This window comes from Brachionichthys hirsutus, chromosome 7 (assembly GCF_040956055.1).
Source record: "Brachionichthys hirsutus isolate HB-005 chromosome 7, CSIRO-AGI_Bhir_v1, whole genome shotgun sequence".
In the NCBI taxonomy this organism is placed as follows: domain Eukaryota; kingdom Metazoa; phylum Chordata; class Actinopteri; order Lophiiformes; family Brachionichthyidae; genus Brachionichthys; species Brachionichthys hirsutus.
In genome coordinates, this window is record NC_090903.1 from 4,074,606 (window position 1) to 4,091,566 (window position 16,961).

The 16,961-nt window shown below is 44.3% G+C and overlaps 1 protein-coding gene across 1 annotated transcript in view; it reads left to right on the forward strand.

Moving 5' to 3' along the window:
- Nucleotides 1-15,048, forward strand: part of wdr11 (WD repeat domain 11) — a 40,246-nt gene extending 25,198 nt beyond the window's left edge. The window contains exons 17-29 of the mRNA XM_068741097.1: nucleotides 151-257; nucleotides 1,020-1,134; nucleotides 2,168-2,339; nucleotides 2,837-2,945; nucleotides 3,894-3,956; nucleotides 4,717-4,782; nucleotides 7,546-7,735; nucleotides 8,481-8,576; nucleotides 9,190-9,355; nucleotides 10,081-10,178; nucleotides 10,852-10,997; nucleotides 11,518-11,597; nucleotides 13,293-15,048. Of these exons, the coding sequence (XP_068597198.1) occupies nucleotides 151-257; nucleotides 1,020-1,134; nucleotides 2,168-2,339; nucleotides 2,837-2,945; nucleotides 3,894-3,956; nucleotides 4,717-4,782; nucleotides 7,546-7,735; nucleotides 8,481-8,576; nucleotides 9,190-9,355; nucleotides 10,081-10,178; nucleotides 10,852-10,997; nucleotides 11,518-11,597; nucleotides 13,293-13,495 (1,611 nt within the window). The 3' untranslated portion in view covers nucleotides 13,496-15,048. The remainder of the gene's footprint in view (nucleotides 1-150; nucleotides 258-1,019; nucleotides 1,135-2,167; nucleotides 2,340-2,836; nucleotides 2,946-3,893; nucleotides 3,957-4,716; nucleotides 4,783-7,545; nucleotides 7,736-8,480; nucleotides 8,577-9,189; nucleotides 9,356-10,080; nucleotides 10,179-10,851; nucleotides 10,998-11,517; nucleotides 11,598-13,292) is intronic.
- The last annotated feature ends 1,913 nt before the right edge of the window (nucleotides 15,049-16,961 follow it).

Below are 16,961 nucleotides of genomic sequence, written 5' to 3' on the forward strand. Positions count from 1 at the left end.
TATTACATAGTGAATACATGTGAAACAGAAATCAGTTTTCAAACCCGTGGCACGCTTGGTAGTTTTTGAGGAAACATTTGGTGGAACTTTCTTATTTTTTCTCTCACTCCCGTCACTGAATGCTCTGTGCCTTTTCCTCCTGTGCCGCAGGGTAGTATGGGTAGTATTGCCTGCATTGCCTGGAAAGGTGACACCTTAGTGCTTGGGGACGTTGATGGCAATCTCAACTTCTGGGACCTGAAAGCTCGTTTATCCAGGTGACGTACTTTACAATATTTATTGTGCATCAGTTCTTAAGATTCCTAAAACTTGTGCTCGCCTGGTTACGATTTGTACTTGCTACTTGGCATGCAATGAAATGTGGTAAAAGATGGTCACCAGAATAACGGTGGTTTAAGTTATTTGTATATTTACCTCCCCCGAGGCGGAGATTATGTGATCGCCAGTCTTTTGTTTTTGTCTGTTAGCACGATAACTCAAAAGGTTCTGGACAGATCTTGATGAAATGTTCAGGAAATGTTGGGAATGGAACAGATGATTATATATCAGTGATGATCCAGAAGAGATCCTGGATTCTGGATCACTGAGACTTTCGTTAACATTGCAGTAAACGGAGCTGTAAAATGTGTTCCTCAGTATCTCGGTTGATTATTGACCAATGTTTATGGAATTTGGCACAATCATGTAGGGTGGGGGGGCTCTATCTCACCACCGAATTTTATCTGGATCAGATCCAGAATGACGTTAGGAAAAAATATTTTATTTTAACATTGAGAACTCCATTTATGGATTAAAAAATCAAATCTGATTCACTTTTACATTTCATAGCTGGTGTTTAAAGATACCAAGAACAATTTAGAACCTTTTGGTGATGACCCAGATCACCATGTGGACGGTGTAAATGTCATTAGGAGGGGAATGCGCTGCTTGGCGGATGTCTGCGCGCTCTGAGTGCTTTTCTAGTTTACTATGACTGTGAGGTAGGAATAAAATGGCAAATGCTGTTGTTGATGATTCAGGGGAATACCTACGCATCGTGGCTGGGTGAAGAAGATCCGCTTTGCCCCAGGGAAGGGCAACCAAAAGCTGCTGGTCATGTACACAGATGGAGCCGAGGTCTGGGACACCAAAGAGGTTTGCTGTCATTGTGAAAAATGTAATTGAGCCACTGTAACGCATTAGCAACTCCCAGCATGCATCAAAGAACAAGTCTTCATCCTTCACAGATCTGCAGATGCTCTGTGTAGCAGGGGTTTACATCAACACATTTACTGCGGGAGAATTAATGCGTTTCTCTGGCAGTGTAATCGCTGGAGCGCAGCATTGTGTTGATGTGGATTTAACTAATGTCCTCTCTTGAGCTAATAGCCCATCCACTGGAAATGCGCTCCTTTATTAGAGAATCATAAAAGTGCACCGTGTAAGCACACATAAACGAGTCCTAGGAAACGTTTTCCTCTACCAAACAAAAACTCTTCTGTAGAAAATTGGATGATCCTGATTCCATTATGCTGCATTCGTCCTGTTTATCTTTATTTGCTAAAGATGTGGTCTTCTAGAAAGTATCTGTATGGTCTTTTGTTTTACCTTTATCTCAGGATTTTTCTGCTTATTTAGTCCAGCAGTTCTAACGTTGTGAAAGCATCCTGCCTGATAAAGGAATGCAACACTGGTTTTGTCTGTCTCCACATCATAATGGTTGTTTGATTACCCTGAGGTAATTTGTGTAGAAAACTAAGACCGGTGCATATGGGCACAGATTAAATGCCTTGACGTAAACAACATGGGGTAAATGTGGGAGGTATGGAGAGTCCCGCTGGAGCGTTATTGTCTTTTGCTGAGGGAGGCGGAATAAGAAGCAGTTTGCAGTGCCCAGGTGTAAAAGCCAGACAACAGATGAATCAAAATGTATAATGAAATGAGGAATGGCTTCATTTTAGAGTGAAGGAGAAGCAGAGATGATGAGATAAGCTAATTCTGCTATACTCTAGTGATGCATTGGGGCTGTATTGAAACCAAAAGTCAGCATGCGTTGGATTCTTCTCCCTTTTTTTGCATTTAGCTCAGAGATGAGTTAATTTCCATTCCTATTGCGTTTTTGCATTAAGAAGTCATCAGGGGACAGTTTGAGAGGAGAGTGTATTTGGTTTTCCCTCCTCTCCCGCAGGTCCAAATGGTCAGCAGCATGCGGATCGGGCGCAACGTAAACTATCGCATCTTAGACATCGACTGGTGCACTTCAGACAAGGTTGTCCTGGCCTCGGATGACGGCTGTATCCGAGTGCTGGAGATGGTCATGAAGTCTGCCAGCTACCGCATGGATGAGCAAGACTTGACTGGTGAGTCAAACAATGATCATATTAAATAAATAGATGCGTGAAGTAGTCTATAAATATGTATTTATTTATTTATTTGGCAGGGACAATGCATTCAGACATAGGTACAAATTACGCAACTGATGCATACAGAGTTTATAGCAAATGCTAATTCTCAACTCCCGTCCCTGTTTGGACCTTTCTCTACTACACACCAACCCCATACAAAATACACAATATATGCAATACTAAAACATAGCTGAAGTGTATAAAACATCAGTGCAACTATTCATTCAACTCACATTCATTCACCTTAGTCCAACTCACTCATTCACTCGCATACAAAATGTACAAATGGGTACAAGTTTGAAGCAGGCGAACATGGTTAGCCTTATTGAGTTTGAAGGAAGGATTAAATGAAGCATTATTTCTTTATACATTCTGGCTGTCTCATCAGTTACGTCCTAATGTGATATTGATATGAGCATGTCCCGATGATGTGCTCGTCCTTGTTCCTGCAGATCCAGTTTGGTGTCCTTACCTTCTGGTGCCTCGAGCTGCTCTCACTCTCAAGGCTTTCCTTCAGCTCCAGCCCTGGTCGGGAACCTTTACAATGGACATCACTCAAGTGTAAGACTCAACTCAAATATAGTAATCGGAAATATGTCTCGCTTCTTCTGATGTCACAGGTGTCCGGAGCACATTTATTTTCCTTGTGTAATGCATTGTGCCTAACGAACACAAAATGGCCTAACCTGTGAAAGTTGGTTGTATAGAACCTTTTGTTCCTGTACAATGAGAGGAAAAGAATACATAATATTGTATATGACAATTACAAAGTCTGCAAATAGCCCGGTACGCATACCGTATACACTTATTTCACTGTTTATATACAAAAGGTTATCCAAATCTCTCATATTAATACCCTAATCTGGATTTCTAGTGCTCTACTTGTTTCGGTTTTGAGTTGGAGCTGACTTTTCTTCAGGTTTAAATTGCAGGCCGGCAGGAATGGTGTCTACCCTCTCACACGCTCTCCATCTTTCTGTCAGCTGCTCAAAATGTCAAAATATAACAATTAACATCAAGTTATGCTCATTACCTTGATGTGATCTGTTATGCCAGCATTCCACCTGTCAACCATCTGAGCATTTCCTTTGTTCCCTGTCATAAAAAAATGATTTTCCAGTGCAAGCGACTCATCTTTGTCACCAGTTTGGAGGGCGAGCCAGCTGAGGTCAACCTGAAAAGAGATTTACCTTTTGATGTCCCTCTTCAGACTTCTCCGTCTGTGGTCATGAGATACTTATGCATCCAATGACCTGAGCCGAGCCCTCATTGTAGCTCTTCTTACTCCCATTAAATATATGCAGCCGCCGTTTCGGCAGGCAGGCACCTTTTATTAACAGTATTCACAGGGAGCTACCTGACGGCATCATTAACGGTAGATTAGAGTATTCTTCTACTGCCTGACACCACGGTCGGCTACTCGCCGCCTCCCGTCTGAGATCAGGTCAGGTTTAATTTGAGGGAGACGCGAGTGGAGCCGTTTGACTGGGTTTGATCCGTCTGTTTCAGAGACTACAATGAGAAAGATGAGATAAAAGGACTGATCCAGGAGCAGCTCAACTCCTTGTCAAAGTGAGTTCTTACACTCTTTAACTGCGGGATTGCACAACGCAAGTGAAATTACAATGTTAATGTCATGATGTAAAAGCCCAAAATCAGATGGTGTTTCAAGTGGCGTGAATGTCCGTTTGCTGGAATATCTGCACCAAATGTTGGGACGTGTTCAGGTGCTTTCGGCTTGCAGTGAGTCTTAAGTTCTGTAGCGTTGGCGTCATTTAGATTTACAGTTTTTAAATGTTTCAGTTCTGGTTCTAGCTTATCCTTTATTCCACTTCTTGGAGATGCAGAGTGAAAACAGCTTATTAACAGCATGCATATAGAAGACCACAAGCCATTCTGAATGAAAGTGCGTCATTCATTATTAATAACCCATTGATATACTGGGCTCATTGCCACTGGCTTAACGGCAGTCGAGAGGCGGCTCGTCTTAGCGACGTGTGGACTTTCATCTACAAAATAATATAGAATTCAGGTCTAAAAGTGACAGTTCATAGTAATTTGGTCAAGTCCAACTTGTTTCCTGTCTTGCTGGAGAGAGTGAAATAAACATTAACTTTTTTTTTACCTACCTGATTACAACAAGGTGCTTGTAGGTGAGGGACACCAGTGCGAAGCCTCAGACTGTATTCCAATTCTCCATCCCAAACACTCATCCTCTTGTCATTTTAGACAGCGGAGCCGTGTTTGTCTCTGTGCTGACAGCACGTCACAGCCACACATGGTCTGCTTTGTTTGAGAAGTGTAATTGCCTCTGTCCTGATTGGTTCCCCAGTGATCTGAAGAGCGTCCTGCAGGACCCAGAGCTTAGCCTGCTTCAGCGCTGCGTCCTGGTCTCACGGTGAGTTCAAGACACCAGCGAAGTTACCTCAGTGTTCACCAGTACCATAGTGGCATTAACGGAACAACATATTAATGCTACAGCTTCCGTTCACTGCAGCAGAGCAAGCAGGTACAACACATGTAGTATGAAATAGCTCACCCTCACAGGGCCTGGCTGAAGAAGATTCCTCTTAATGGTTTCAGGATGTAGATGTTAAAATCATACAACTTTCCTTTCATCCAGTCCAGCAGGAACTGTCTGTGCAGCTCACCTTATCTCTAAGGTTGAGACCAGCCACACCTGCAGAGAAAACCTATTTCAGCCACTTGTACAGCGATCTTGTCCTTCTGGTCATTGCCCAGAGCTCACGACCATAGGTGAGGTTTGGAACATAGACAGAGTGGTAAATGTCCCCCTGCTTAAGGGAGGGACTTCTCTTCCACCCAGAGGAGGCACTTCACCCTGAGAACCATGGTCTCAGATTTAGAGGTTCTGATTCTCATCCCGGACGCTTCACACTCTGCTGCAAAACCACTCCAATGCGAGATGGCGGTCACTGTTTGACAAGGCCTGTTGAAATATATCATCTCCAAAAAGCAGAGACAGAATTCTAAGGGCACGGAACGCAACACGCTCTGCCACTTGGCTGTGTGTAGAGATTCTGGCCATAGAAGTTAACAGAACCGGTGACAATGGGGCCGCCCTGGTGGCATCCAATCGCAGATGGAAACAAATCTCACTTGCTGCCAGAAATGCAAACCAGAGTTTAACTCTGGGAATACAGAGACAAGTCAACCCGTAGCAATGAGCCATCCACCCTGCTCCAGGACCACAAAAACTACATGGAGGGTGGATGGGCAAACTCCCTCCAGCACCCTCGCAAGAGTATAGAACTGGTCCAGTGTTCCACGACCAGGGTGAAAATGTGAAAATCGCATGTTCCTCCTGGATCTGAGGGTCATTGAATAGCCGGACTCTCCTCTCCAGTACACTAGAGCAGAGTTTCCCAAGGAAGCTGGGCAATGTGATTATCCCATAATAGTTGGAACACACTCTCTGGTCCCTCTTCTTAGAACGGGCATCCACCACTGCAGAGACATTTCAGCCATGACTGCATGACTACAACATCCAGAGCCTTGAGATTCTCAGGGCGGATCTCATCCACCCACTGGGCCCTTGTCACTACAGAACTATTTAACAGCTGCAGCAACAGCCCCAGTGATGGGTGGACCCACCTCCAATTCCGCCAGCACGGTTTCCTTAGTGGAATGTGTGACAGTGGGTTTGAGGAGATCCTCGATGTATTCCTTCTACCACCCGACTCACTCCCCCAGATGAAGTCAGCAGTCTTCCCCATCCATGCCATAAGCGGTATGGACAAAGGGTCACTTTCCCCCTCCTAACACATCAAAGGGTTTGCACTTATGGACACCCTTATGCTCAGGCATGGCATTAGTTATGGACAAACTGTGACTAGTACAGAAGTCCAACGCCATTTGGGTTCAAATCGGGCTGGCTGTTCCTCCCAGTCGTGCCTCTCCAGGTTATGCCATCTTTGCCCATGTGAGTCCACCAGCAGAAAAATGCAACCCCCCCGTAGGGGTGCTTTCCAGCACCCATCCCAAGGACTCCAGAAAGGGTGGGTACTCTGAACTGCTCTTCAGCACATATGAGAGTAGAGCTTTGCGTAGAGGTGAGGCTGACTAACTTCTCAACCTCCCTCACAAGCTCAGGCGCCGAACCCATCAGAGAGGTGACATTCCATGTTCTTGTTGTGAGGTTCTCCAACCGTGGATTCAATCGCCAAGCCTCACCTGCCTTTTACTGCTGCACTCGACCCCTGCGTCTCCTCCTGCGCATGGTGTACGGCTTATACTGTTTAGAGCTGAGCCTGAGCGGACCCCATGGGAGGAAGGCCCAGCAACCGGGCGCTCGCTGGTGGGGCCCCTACCCCAGGTCCTGCCGCTTTTGCCTTTGCTTCTTTTGACAGTTAAAATGAGTCTGAAATAGGTGTTTATTTGTTGATCGTGGAAATAATGTGTGATGTTTTAGTTTTTGACATCACAGGAAAACGAAGGACAAATAAAGATATTTTGTGACTGTACTAAGACGTGTTATCAAAACGTCACGTGATTCTTCCTACTTTAGTATCAATAGAGGGAATCAGAATCCATGAAATGTAAATCATATGCAACCCTACTATTATCCGAAACTACTGTTTATGCGTTCCACTTGCCCTTGACTCATTGTTTGTTTGTGCTCATGTCTTCCTGTTTGTATAAATGTTTAGGTAGTAGATTGGATTGGTTTTCACTAGAGCTATTTGTCAGCCTGGTTGTTCACTGCTGATATGATTCAACAGAGCAGCTGATAATTAGATGGATCAGGAGTGATTTCTCTGCAGAAATCTATCTTAATGCTGGAATTTAATACCGTCATGTAAGCTTCCGTAGCCGGTGTGTGTTATTCATGTGAAACATCTCACTTTGCACCCTCATTGCACCAAAATCCATGCTTAACCTGGTAAGGTAACCTAGCAACAGCTGTGTGCCTGTGTGCAGAGATGGTAAAAGGATGCTGGAAAGAAAAGGCATAAGGAATGGGGGGGGGGGGGTGAGCGACGCTAGCTGAAAGAGAAACACGTGGGCTGCGAGGTACAGGTCTTTTGTAAGCAAACTATTAGAACAACCGAGTTGTTGATATATGGAATTTGAATAATTGCACCAAAGAGAGCAGGATCTGCTCTGGGCCCAGCTGATCCATTGTGATGATGAACCGCAGGCTGTTTGGGGATGAGTCCGATCTTCACTTCTGGACGGTGGCATCCCACTACCTCCAGTCGTTCGCCCAGGCTCGTCAGCTGAATGCCTCCACCGCAGAGGGACGGCCCCGGAAGGAAGGAGCCCCGCCGTCGGCTCAGAACCACCTGGACATCTGTCACGACGTCCTGTGTGAGAGCTCCTACTTTCAGGTACTTTCACAGTGCTAATATTAATAACGCCGTGTATCTGCTGTACTGTCTCGCTAAGTCCCGGTGTCATGACTCGCACGTTAAAGTCTTTGAGGTCAAATCGATCTCTAACATTACCTTCGCTGTTTCATTCCCTCCCACATTTCCTCACAAAGATTGAAGCCCTCTAGGGGATAGCCTTAATTAGAAACAAATCCCTGTCTTGTTTGCGCCCCTGTCATTGATCAGATTAACGTGTCTCACTGACGACACCTGCAATCGTCCTTTCTCTTTGGTTTCACCTTTGCTGCCCAGCTTGTTCCGAGTACAAGTATTTATGACTGTGGGTATATACAGAAGGGTATAGCACAACAAAGAACAAATATCACGCAATATAACAAATCTTCTGCTGTGCTGTTGTCATCTCATTCCACAAATCTCTTCTCTAGACCTCTAGAACAAAAACAATAGTCTCTTGTGCTTTGAAATTTATGTGGATTTTTTTGTTTCCTGCCTGTCAAAGTAAAATATATCTTATTATGAAGCATGTAAAAGGCAGAATGGGAGACTGAATATCTTAGACATTTTGTCTCCGCACAAAAATTTTTATAATCATTGCACGTCAATGGAAACAATGATCTAAATATGATCATTAGACCAACACCATCTGCATCCCACACACACACACACAACATTTGACTGAGGATCATTATGTAAATAACTAATTGACTTTAGTGAGCTGATGCGTAGCTTTGTTGTGCAACAGAAGTTCCAGCTAGATCGGGTTCACCTGCAGGAGGTGAAGCGCTCCAGTTACGAACACACCAAGAAATGTGCTGACCAGCTCCTCCTGCTGGGTCAAGTAAGTATTACTCTGTGTAGACCACATATTTAGCACATAATGATGTCTTCAAGGAGCATACAGTTGCACATTGCATGAAATTAGATCAGCTCCTGCTTAAAAGGTCCAGTTTTCAAATAAATCTGCTTTATTTTCTGATTTGTCAACATGAACATAAAAAAATCTCTCCACTGGAAGACATGCAACTTTTGCATTTTTGACTTCCTTCATCTCTCTCTCTCTCTACACTACACTCCTTGCATACTGTCATAATAGTAGCTGGTTCAAATCGTTGATGTGGAGCCTAATGAAGTAAGATAATCAATAAGCGCCACCTCTGCCCCGCCCCTGACTTCTCAGCCTGAGGTTGGAGCAACTCTTCCTTTTTCAATGTCAACCCTCTATCCCTCTCATCCCGGGCTGCAATCAGCACTCTGTGTTGAAGGGGCAGCCCCCCCGCCGCCCCAAGAAGCCCGAGCATCAGATGTTATCTCCATGAGATGAAAAGCACAATAATGAACAGGATTTATCATCGTTCAGCACAGAGTTAGCTTCCAGGGTCACTAAGGGCTCGTTTGTCTCTGCCGCATCACTTTACACTCTCGTCTCCTCGTCTCCTTGTTGCTGCTCTCAGACGGACCGAGCGGTGCAGTTGCTGTTGGAGACGAGTGCTGACAACCCCAGCTATTATTGTGATTCACTCAAGGCCTGCCTGGTGACCACCATCACCTCTTCAGGCCCGTCACAGTCCACCATCAAACTAGTGGCCACCAACATGATTGCCAACGGAAAGCTAGCAGGTAGTTACTGTAATTCTGATTGCAGGTGGCGATGGGCTACGTCTGCAGCGTTAAAAAATGTATTTAAAGAATTGCTTTTCTGGCCGTCGAATGAACTAACACATTTAATTAATATACAAGTTGTTTTTGTCTTTCAAGGATTTGCTGTTATTTGCATGCCTCCGTGTTGGCAGCAGCTTCAAGACAACATGTTTTTGGCTTTCAGATTTCACACAGTAATTATGAGCGCCTTTCACATCGTTTCACATCGTCTAACAGGATAAAAGATTTCTTATAAAAAGGATCGGGGGGGGGGTCATCCTCATAGTGGCATCATAATGCACTCCAGAAACTCTTTTCTGGCTGTTATTCAACAGCGTAGCTCAGGAACAGAAAGGGAGATTCTGACTAGACGTCACGTTTGGTGGAATAAAATGATTGTGTTGCTGATTGGAACCGTGTGAAGCATCCACGTCTCACAATACGTAGCTTCTTTGGAGAAAATGAAAGCCCCGTAGTTCACCTCTGGCTCAGCAGTTCTACTGATAATGAGCTTAGCGTTTTTTATTTTTTTTAATTCCACTCTCATTTGGAATAAAGGTTTCTAATTGGACATGATTTGCATATCGCATAGAAAGGTTGGCTCTAGTCATATTAAAAAAATTATCAAGCCCAGAGAGTAGTAATAGTTCCTCACTTCCTCATCTCATCTATTTCCACGTTGTGTTCTCTTTCCTGTCTGCTAGAGGGAGTGCAGCTGCTGTGTTTGATCGACAAGGCAGCGGACGCTTGCCGCTACCTGCAGACCTACGGCGAGTGGAACCGAGCCGCGTGGCTGGCTAAGGTAACCCCGTGAGACGGCGTCCATCAGCAGGACGCAGCAGCTCGTTTGGGAGTGTCTTTGTGAAGAATGGTTGTTCAAATTTGTTTTTCATGTAGATTTTCTATTTGTTGTGATATTAGTATTAATAAAGTTGTAGAATAACTAAGTGGTCAAAGTTCAATTGCTCCGATTCCTTGTTATAACATTTATTTAGCATCTATTTTATTGATTTTGAGCTTTTTGTTTAATGCTGCTTTTCTTCCTAGTCTTCCCTCCTACATGCAGCTCATCATTTGCTGCAATTGGACACCTGGAGTCTCAAATGAATGGCTGCGCTTTGACTTAAAAAAAACAATATATTAAAATGACAATTGAAGCAGTGTGAAATTTTAAATTGATTTCTATTCTTCTGCATTATACTCAGCTCAGAATTATAATGAAAGTTGAAAGAAGAGTTGAGTTGCCCTTTTTTAACACGAGTTAAATTAAAATGTTTATTTTGTGTGTTTGAGGAAAAAGCTACCTTTGAGCAAACATAAAAGCCCTTCAGCTTCTCAACTATAAGTCATCCAACTGCGGAGAGTCGGATTAAGAACATTTAGAGCTTCTCATCACTCCTTATAAATCCTCACTGGACAAAGCACCTTTGAATCAGTTGCCATTTCTGTGCTCTGGTTATTTTCTGCATTTCCAGGTGCGCCTGAGCCCAGCAGAGAGTTCCGATGTGCTGAAGCGTTGGGCAGAGCACCTTTGCTCCGCGCAGGTCAACCACAAATCCAAAGCCATCCTGGTGCTACTTTCTCTGGGCTGCTTCTACAAAGTGGGAGAGATGCTCCACAGGTGAGGCCCGGGACCGGCGCCATTACGAACCGACTGCCTAAAGTCAGAAATGAAGAAATGTATGTGAGTTAGACTGAGACGTCTTGAAAAACAACTTACACTGTATCAATTCCACCCACCGATAAAATCTTTATGCAAATATTCCCTTTCACAACAAACAAAACTCTCTTTTCTGTTCTCCTGCACCAGCGATTGTTTCAAATGTAAAAATGTCTGTACCTCAGGGCTTTTTTTTTTGCTGCTTGGCCTTGACCACCTCCTCCATCCACCCCTCTTCATCCATACTTAATAGTCTTTTTGTCTTTTTTTCTCCATACAATGAAATAAAAATGGGTGTGATTATGGTCAGACGACCATATTGGGTCAGTATTGATCTGATAGTTGAGCTTGTTCAGAGAATTGGAATAGCAACAGTGTTGGCATGCTTTTAGAAAACTGGATAATGGATTATGAAGATGGATTCAGACTACAACACTCACCACCTTTCTCCTTTCTCTCCCTTCCTAAATATCTTGGGCAGCATGAGGCAATTTGATCGTACCGCCCTCTTCATCGAAGCCTGTCTGAAATGTGGGGTGATGGAGGCCAACGACTCTTCCAATATCCTTTTTGTTTTGAAGCCCAATTCCATTCTGCACACTAAGAGCCTTTTTTTTCACAGTTACATTCAAGCAGGATTATTATAGGCTCAATAGAGCACATCAGACTGAATTTCAGCCCTCGTTTTTCTTCCCTTTAAGAGGCTGAACAGGCCGTTCTCCCTAGGAACACTTTCTAGCTCCTCTTGGGTGATCACACACTGCATATGTCCGGTAATCATTCTAGCTGGTTCTGGCTCAGGCCTCCAGAACGCGCCGCCAATGGGCATCCTAACCTGATACTCAGAGCATCTAAATTGCCTCCTTGCATTGCGAAGGTGAATTTTCCAAGATGCCTGCATTTCAAGTCCTTGTGGAAATTCAATAGATTTTTTTTTATGCAAGCAAATACAAACCATCATTTTAGAAGAACAAAAGGAGAAGATATTTCCCCCACATATATTGTGAATGCAAATAGAAAGAAGTCATATTGAGAGGGGGGAGGGGGGGTTACAAACCAGCATATTAGCGTTACTGCATATTCAGTTCTTGCATAAGAAATGGGAAAAGTGGGACAAAAGGGGACAAACTAGACTGCCATTAGTCTACATCCATGTTAAGAAACGAGTCCAGAATGGACCAACAGCACTGAGGACAAACAGAAACCCGTTGTCGTCCCCTACATTGCTGGTGTTTCTGAAACATTCAGGATAATTTTCAGTAAACACAAGATTCCCATACACTTCAAACCTGGCAATGCCCTGAGACAGATGCTGGTCCACCTGAAAGACAAAACTCGCTGACACAAACAGAGCAGGGTAGCGTCTGCTCTCCAGTGCAGAGAAGAATGCAGCGACCGGTAAGTTGGGGAGACCAAACGACCGCTCCACAAGCGTATGGCCCAACACGGGAGGGACAACTCCTCAGGATAATTAATCCTCCTCCTCCTGAACAGAGGAGGAGGATTAAGAAATCATCTATCAGCGACAGTATTGACCTATATCCTTAGGATACACAACAACCAGCCACACCTGGGTGCAGCTCAACATGACAGTTCACACGAGGGCGGGGGGGGGGGGGGGCAGCGACCCTTCACCTTATGAATGGTAAGGACTCCTGGTGAGTCTCATTGTCCTGGAGGTTTCGGCCCTTTGTTAGTTTTCGGCTCCAACAGGAGAATAAGTATCTGCACTCTCTTGGTTGAGCGGTGAACCGTCTTCTATAAGCTTTAAAGGGGACATATTATGAAAAGAAATCACTTTTCCCATGTTTCTGCACGACTGTGTTGGTGGTTCCGGGTCATTACCAACCCAAAAAGCCACTAAAATACTGTCGAAACAAAACAAATACCCAAAAACTACTTAAGAAATGTCTGAATCTGCCCAGATCAATAGAAGAATACATATCAGTGTCTCAAATGTGTAATTGTGCATAATTTCTCTCCTACTTTAACTCGTAGTCTGTTCAGCAGCTGCTTGCACTCGATCTGGAATCATCTGCTTTCATGATTTCCTCGATTTCCTTATTTACTATTCAGGTTGGGCGTTTGATTTGTCACCTGCTTGCATGTTGCATTAAGCAATCAGGTGCATTTACCTATTGATTACTACAGTTTAAAGTGATTATGTGGTGTTCTTTTCAGGTTTTAATATCAGATAATGTAGTTCTCTCTCTGCCCCCCCCCTCCCCCTCCGAGTTCTCCTTGACCTGTTCGTACATAAGCTCATCGAGGCTGCGTTCTTGGACTACGCACGGCTGCTGCGCTCACTGGGCCTGAGGGAAGGAGCAGCGCTTTGGGCATCGCGTGCCGGCAGCGCTGGGGAGCAGCTGATGGAGGAGCTGTTCCAGGGAGAGGGAGGCGTGCCAGAGGCCGTTCTCGGCAAAGAGGAAGTGGAGCTCGGTCACCAGACCCCGGAATGACCTCCAAGACGGGAGGTTTGGGCGACGCCAGTGTAAATCTTTTGTCTAGCTTCAGTAAAGTTCCCTGTTGTGTGAGAACTCTGTGAGAATCACCAGATGTGAGAACTGTGGGACGTTGTCGGTTTGTCACTGGAGTCTGTTGTGTTTGTGGCTGTGGTGACATTTCTTCATGGTTAATATGACCGATGTTTGTGCAGATGTGCGTATGCATGTAACAAGCCCAAAAGAAACACACACTTCCTGATTCTCCCGACCACTGAAGCTTCTTAAATTAACATTTTATGTCAACTTTTAATATTGTCTGCCTGAGTTAAACGTGTTGACGTACTGTCGGGGATCTGCGCGTTTACCTTGTCGTTCTGCTGCTGAGATTAAATGTGACAGACTGGCTCTGAAAAATGTGTTCATTATTTCATTTTTAAAATGTGCATTCGTTACAAAGGGCCTCTAATATTATTATTACCTGTACTCCATGACTGAATATATATTAAAAAATAATAATTCACTCTTAATTTAACAGAAGTTGAGGATTTTGCTCAGCTCGCGGCAGAAACACTTTGACTCCATGCAGACGCTGAACAGGCAGCATGATGCTGCTGCTGCTGCTGCTGCTGTCTGATGTAGGCTTAGGTCACCTGTTTATCTCCCTGCACACGGAGACCAGAGCAATCCAACCACTGCTTCCTGGAAGATACCGTTTAATTAGCCTCGTAGAAATCCGTGGCGTAATACAAAAGCCGGTTGTACATTAACCCATTCTATAAATCAGGCTTTGATTTTTTTTGTTTCTACTTTTTCTTACTTTGGGAGGATACTTTGCTCTTTCTATTCTTGGATGTTTATAAAATGAGATTCAGCGTGTATTTTTACAACAGCTTTCAAAATACGTCGTAGCAAGTTTTAATCTGATCCGTAATTCACAGACAAGTTGCTGCTCCCTCTTGTTGCTCCTCAATGAGTCGCAAAGCCTCACATGCAGTTTTAGGAAGTCGCTAAAACGTCCTCACATATGTGTCTTGCTGCACATTCGATTGTCTTTCTGCAGAAGAAATATTTCCCTATCTTTAAGGTCATGATGTGGATTTCAGTGAATTTACAGGGAATTGACATGCTTTGTTGTCCGGAAATAAGAGCGTAACTCCACCCACCAGACCTTTGATGGTGTCATTGTGATTCATAAACATGTCGCCATCATTCTTTGTTACCGTTCACCCCCAGCCAGTGTCACTATAGCAACCCAGGCCTCAGGGGACTCCATGTAATTCTGTACATCCATATCAAAGAGCTCCCTTGATTTACAGCCGGATCTCTTCGAGTTCCAGCATCGTGAGCCGATGATCAGCTGTAGCTGCCGTGTATCTTCCTGAAGTGACGTCGTGCAGTATTGTGGGAGAAGCGCGTGTTGCGCTGCCTCCCTGTGACCAGATGGACGAGCACTCAAAGGTTAGCACTTTCCAACGTCGTTAAAGTCTCTGGTCGTTGTTTTACACATTGGTCCTAAATGCACCAACATAAATATCACAAGAGAAAAAAGATATGTATGTATATGTGGATGGCAATAAAATGATCATTAGCTATTATGTTTCAGTGTGCTGTTTCTAAACGTGACACAAGGGGGCGCTCTTACCTCACCAGGAGGCCAAGTGGCTCTGGTTCTTTCACCCTTTCCGGGCTTTGAAGACCTTTTTATACCTCGTGCTCTTCACACATCTTCCACTTGATTCATTTAGCAAAAGGTCTTATAAAAGTAAAATCAGAGTCTGCATGAGTTGCTTCCGCATTGAATTCTATCCTTTCTTCTCCGGAGGATGGCCAGCAGCTGGCTGTAGCGCGCTGCCCAGGTCTAACCGTTCTCGCTCTTTTGTTCATCGCTGATTTATTCACCGGCATGTTTTTTCCTGTTTCCTCTCTCTGCCTTGTAAAGCGGAGAAGAAAAATAGTGTGAAACAGAAGGCCACACAAACGTCTTGATTGTGTTCCTTTGATGGCTTAATGAATAGCTGCCGGTGAGCCGGTCTAGCCGTTAGCGCCAGGACATCAGTATGCAGGGCCCCCCCGCAGCAGCGTTTTTATTCTGGCCCTGCTGCAACCCAGCTCGCCAAATTGCTCTGATAACTATTTCCATCTATCCGGCTTTCCTCACTAGTCCTTTACCATTCTCACCGTATATGTACCTAATTCCTCCTCTTCTTATTTTTATGCATCTCCTTTTTTTAACCACCTTAAAGAAAGGAAGCAGACAAACGCCTTGCCAGCTCATCGTGTTGCTGCACCACACCTCCCCTAATTTCCTGGATGCCTTGTTTGTTTCTGCTGCTTGGATTTCATCCCTCAATGCCCCCCCCCCCCCTTTCTCCTGGAATAAGATTCAAAGTGGTGTCAGAAACACAAGATTAAGTGTTCTTGGATCCAGAGCTGCAGGGAACGCTTAAGTTCATTTAGCAGATGGAAATCTCTGGCAATTAACAGTCAGACCCAAACAAATAGTTTTTGGTAGTTTCACCATGATCCATTTATCATCTGTGTAAGCTAGACCTCAGTGTGCAGCAAACGGAGGCAGTGCTGTCGTGGTTTGTGGGGCAACAACAGTTAACAGGAAGAGGAACGTTCATCAGAAGTCCGTCCTGAGAACCCAATAACTTCGACATAGGTTCGATTATCTATGTCATGTCCGTCCCCCCCCATGTGTCTGTCTGTCTGCAAAAATTCGATGAGATTTTTGTTTAGAGGTTAAATTTAGAGATGGATCAGAATCGACGTGCAGCTACGGGGTCTTAGTTGTTGCGCTTTCTGAGTTCCTCGTAGTTTAATAAGTAACATTCACATAAACCCAATAGCAATAATCATTAATTTGTTGATCTGCAAAGTGCCTAAACCTGCTTTTGCAGTGAAGGTTTATTAGATGTCACTTACAGCCCGCTTTGAAGGGGATATTTTATATTATATTTGTGATGTATTCCTATAGCAGCCCTGACTCTTGGTCAGTGTGAAGGATTCAGTGCCATCTAGTGGTGATGCTGCAGACTTGCAATAAGCTGAACAGCTAGATGTTTTGAAGATCTGGCGCTTTAAACAGTCCCAACTAAATTGCCGACATCATCGCCATCCGTCCAGTTCACCAGTTCACAACTTTTTCCGTGATCCAATTCACCGAAGCTGCGTGTTTTTTTGAGGTGGGAGAATCAACACAGAACATACAAATATACACAGAAAGGAAACAAACCCTTCATGAGCTCTCACATGGAGTGACGCGAACTCCTTCAGGTCTGTGTCCCACTCTGGTCGTGTGACGTCAGCACGGATTAGTGTGCAGAAATTCTACTGTGGAATAGCTCAGACTTCCTGTCCGTGTATTCTGCTGCTGCTGGGTGTGCATTCTGGATTAATATGACAATGCTTTCATCAGTGAATGAATCTCTGTTCTCGGTAATGATGTTTCACGTTTGAAACTGGAGTCTGAAACATA